Source organism: the organism of the source record quoted next, unplaced genomic scaffold, assembly GCF_019419815.1.
Source record: "Pyrus x bretschneideri cultivar Hongxiangsu unplaced genomic scaffold, Pyrus_bretschneideri_v1 Contig90, whole genome shotgun sequence".
NCBI classification, from domain to species: domain Eukaryota; kingdom Viridiplantae; phylum Streptophyta; class Magnoliopsida; order Rosales; family Rosaceae; genus Pyrus; species Pyrus x bretschneideri.
This window is the reverse complement of record NW_025999832.1, coordinates 1,050,765-1,053,835: the sequence shown is the minus strand read 5'-3', so window position 1 is coordinate 1,053,835 and position 3,071 is coordinate 1,050,765. Positions and strand designations below refer to the sequence as shown.

The window sequence follows — 3,071 nt, the reverse complement described above, 5'->3', positions numbered from 1 at the left end:
TCTCTCCTCTCTCTCTCTCTCTCTCTCTCTCTCTCTCTCTCTCTCTCTACAAACAGAGTCATTGATTCATATCTTAAGTTCTTGACCACCATCAATAATGGCTGCTGCAAAACCTCAACTTTTGCAGCAGTTTGTGCTGTCTGCTTTTCTTCTCTGCCTCTGTTATTCTGCAAATGGGGTTCAGTGCTTTAAAGAGAAGAAGCTCCTCAAGCTGCAACAGTTTCGTTGGAGGCAGCATGGTCGACATGCTGGAACCACAACTACTGCTTGCCTCTCCCACAAATCAAGTAAGCAAACACTACTATACCCTTTACTTTGTTTTGCATTGTACTATGTTTTGCACTACTGGATTATAGGCTTTTCTCTGGTGTCCCGGGGTATTCCATACTCTGGATGTTGGAACCGTTGGATCCTTGGTTAAAAATATAAAATTGAGATGTTTAATGGTTGAAAAGCCTGAAGTATCCCATACGGAGCGCCCTAGAATTTGTAGTTATATGTGTATGTGGCGAATAAAGGTCTTAGGTCATCTACCAACAAAACTCTCTTGGTAGATTATGCTGGGTTGTGGCCTATGCAACTCAAAATAATGAACTTTTAATGGTTTCTATATATTCTCTGGGCTTTTTAATTTGTTTGAATGTGTATCTACTTTGATAAATGTGTTTTTTTTTTTTCGTTTGAGATATTAAATAGAATGAAAATATTATTTTAGTAAATCTTGAATCGGGTTGTCATTTAATTTGATTATAGGAAGAGAAAAAGGTGCGGCCATATTGGAGATAAAACACAGAGATGGCTGCTCTGGAACTGGAAAGATTGTGGACTGGAACAAAAAACAACAGAAACGTTTAGTTTTGGACGATGTTCACGTTCGGACACTACAATCCGGATTCAAAAACAGGGTTTCCGGCGGCATGAAAGATGTATCAGATGCTCAAATCCTGTTAACTTCCGGCGCTAGGCTACAAACACTGAACTACATTGTAACCGTGGAACTGGGAGGAAGAAATATGACACTGATTGTAGACACAGGCAGTGATTTGACTTGGGTTCAATGCCAGCCTTGCAAATTGTGTTATAATCAACAAGAGCCTCTCTTCAATCCTTCTGCATCCTCTTCGTACAAATCGGTTTTATGCAACTCATCGACTTGTCAGTCACTCCAGTTTGATACCGGGAATCCAGGGGCATGCGGGAGCAACCCAATGAGCTGTAACTATGTCGTGAAATATGGTGATGGCTCGTACACTCGCGGTGAGCTAGGTAGTGATCGTCTCAGTCTTGGAACTGCGCCGGTGACCAATTTTGTGTTTGGTTGTGGCAGAAATAATAAGGGTCTGTTTGGAGGAACTTCGGGTCTAATGGGTTTGGGAAGGAGTGAAAGTGTCTCAGTGGTGTCTCAAACTTCTGCATTATTCGGAGGAGTTTTTTCCTACTGCTTACCTACAACAGAATCCACAGCTTCTGGTTCTTTAATTATGGGGGGTGATGCTTCAATTTACAAGAACTCCACTCCTATTTCTTACACTAGAATGGTTAATAATCCACAGCTATCATCCTTCTATTTTCTCAACCTTACTGGTATAAGTATCGGGGGAGTCGCTTTACAAGCTTCAAGTTTTGCAAGTGGTGGGATTCTGATTGATTCTGGGACAGTTATTTCAAGACTGCCTCCTTCAGTTTACAAGGCTGTCAAGACAGAGTTTTTGAAACAGTTTTCTGGGTACCCTACGGCACCAGGTTTTTCAATCTTGGACACTTGCTTCAACCTGAGTGCATATCAGGAAGTGAACATTCCTACCCTCAAGTTCCACTATGAGGGAGATACTGAGATGAATGTTGATGTAACTGGAATTTTCTATCTCGTACAGACAGATGGATCCCAGATCTGCTTGGCTCTAGCAAGTCTTTCGTACGAAGATGAGATTGCTATTATCGGGAATTATCAGCAAAAAAACCAAAGGGTTATATACAATACCAAAGACTCCAAGCTGGGATTTGCAAAAGAATCATGCAGTTTTACGTAAGCTGAAATGTTAGAAGGAATTAGGTTTGTTTTCGCCTGTATTTTTTGGAAGTTAAGCCAAGCAACACGTTGGCAACAAAGTCTTCAAGCGATAGTTCTTCTTGGTTCATCTGATGTATAAATAGGTATTGGTACAATTGGACAAGGTATAGAACATATGCATGTGTGCCATTTGCGATTTCTGAATGTCGTTGTGTGATAAAGTGATTCCCTACAGCTGAGGCAGTAAGGGTTTGAACTGTATTATTTTTCTTTATGATATATGATAGGACTTTTACCATCTACAAAAGTAGGGATAAAAATACATGAAATACTTGCAAGAATGCAAGGATGTTGTTGTATAGATGCTTATGCAAGGTCGTTATTCTCAAAGACTATTTGGATAATTTATGTAGAAACAATTCCCAATTAAATACTTAAAATTAAAAGTTGAGAAAATAGATTTTAGACTTGAGTAATATTAAAAACGAATTTTAATTAAAAACAAATATGATAAAAGAAAAGAGTTTTAAATACCAATTTATAAAAGCACTAGGGTTCCACCATCACCTAGCAATCTTATGTATTTTTACCAATTACTTATGATCCACACATGCCACTTTGAAGGTTAGGTTTTCCTAATTTATATTATACTTGGAACCTCCAATATAGAACGTATATCTAATATGCAACCCGTCCAGACGTTTGGATCAAATCTAAACATGAAATACTCATTATGCTTTATGAAAACCCTTTGAAAAACCATGCAACCCTTAAGATGTGGTGTTCATCTTAAGTGAAATTACAATTATTAATCACAAGAAGCCAATATCAATTTCAGGGAACCTTCCAACCAAAATTGCATCAAATTACTTTTCTAAAGAACTTAATGATGATCAGGCATTAAGACAATTAGATAGTTTTAATCACAGTGACCACTAATTCAAAGTATACATGCAATCAATCATAAGCAATTAAATAAAAATTACATATTCATGCTAAGACTCAAGGCTTCGCCTTAGCAAAAGGAATTAGTTACGCATATTCATAATTGAAATTATAG

General features: G+C 37.8%; 1 protein-coding gene across 1 annotated transcript; it reads left to right on the top strand.

Moving 5' to 3' along the window:
• Positions 1-2,309, top strand: LOC103964282 (aspartyl protease family protein At5g10770). The gene is made up of 2 exons (XM_009377201.3): positions 1-287; positions 754-2,309. Exons 1-2 carry the CDS (start codon positions 98-100, stop codon positions 2,028-2,030), a joined length of 1,467 nt encoding a protein of 488 aa, XP_009375476.2. The 5' UTR covers positions 1-97; the 3' UTR covers positions 2,031-2,309.
• Positions 2,310-3,071: the final 762 nt, after the last annotated feature.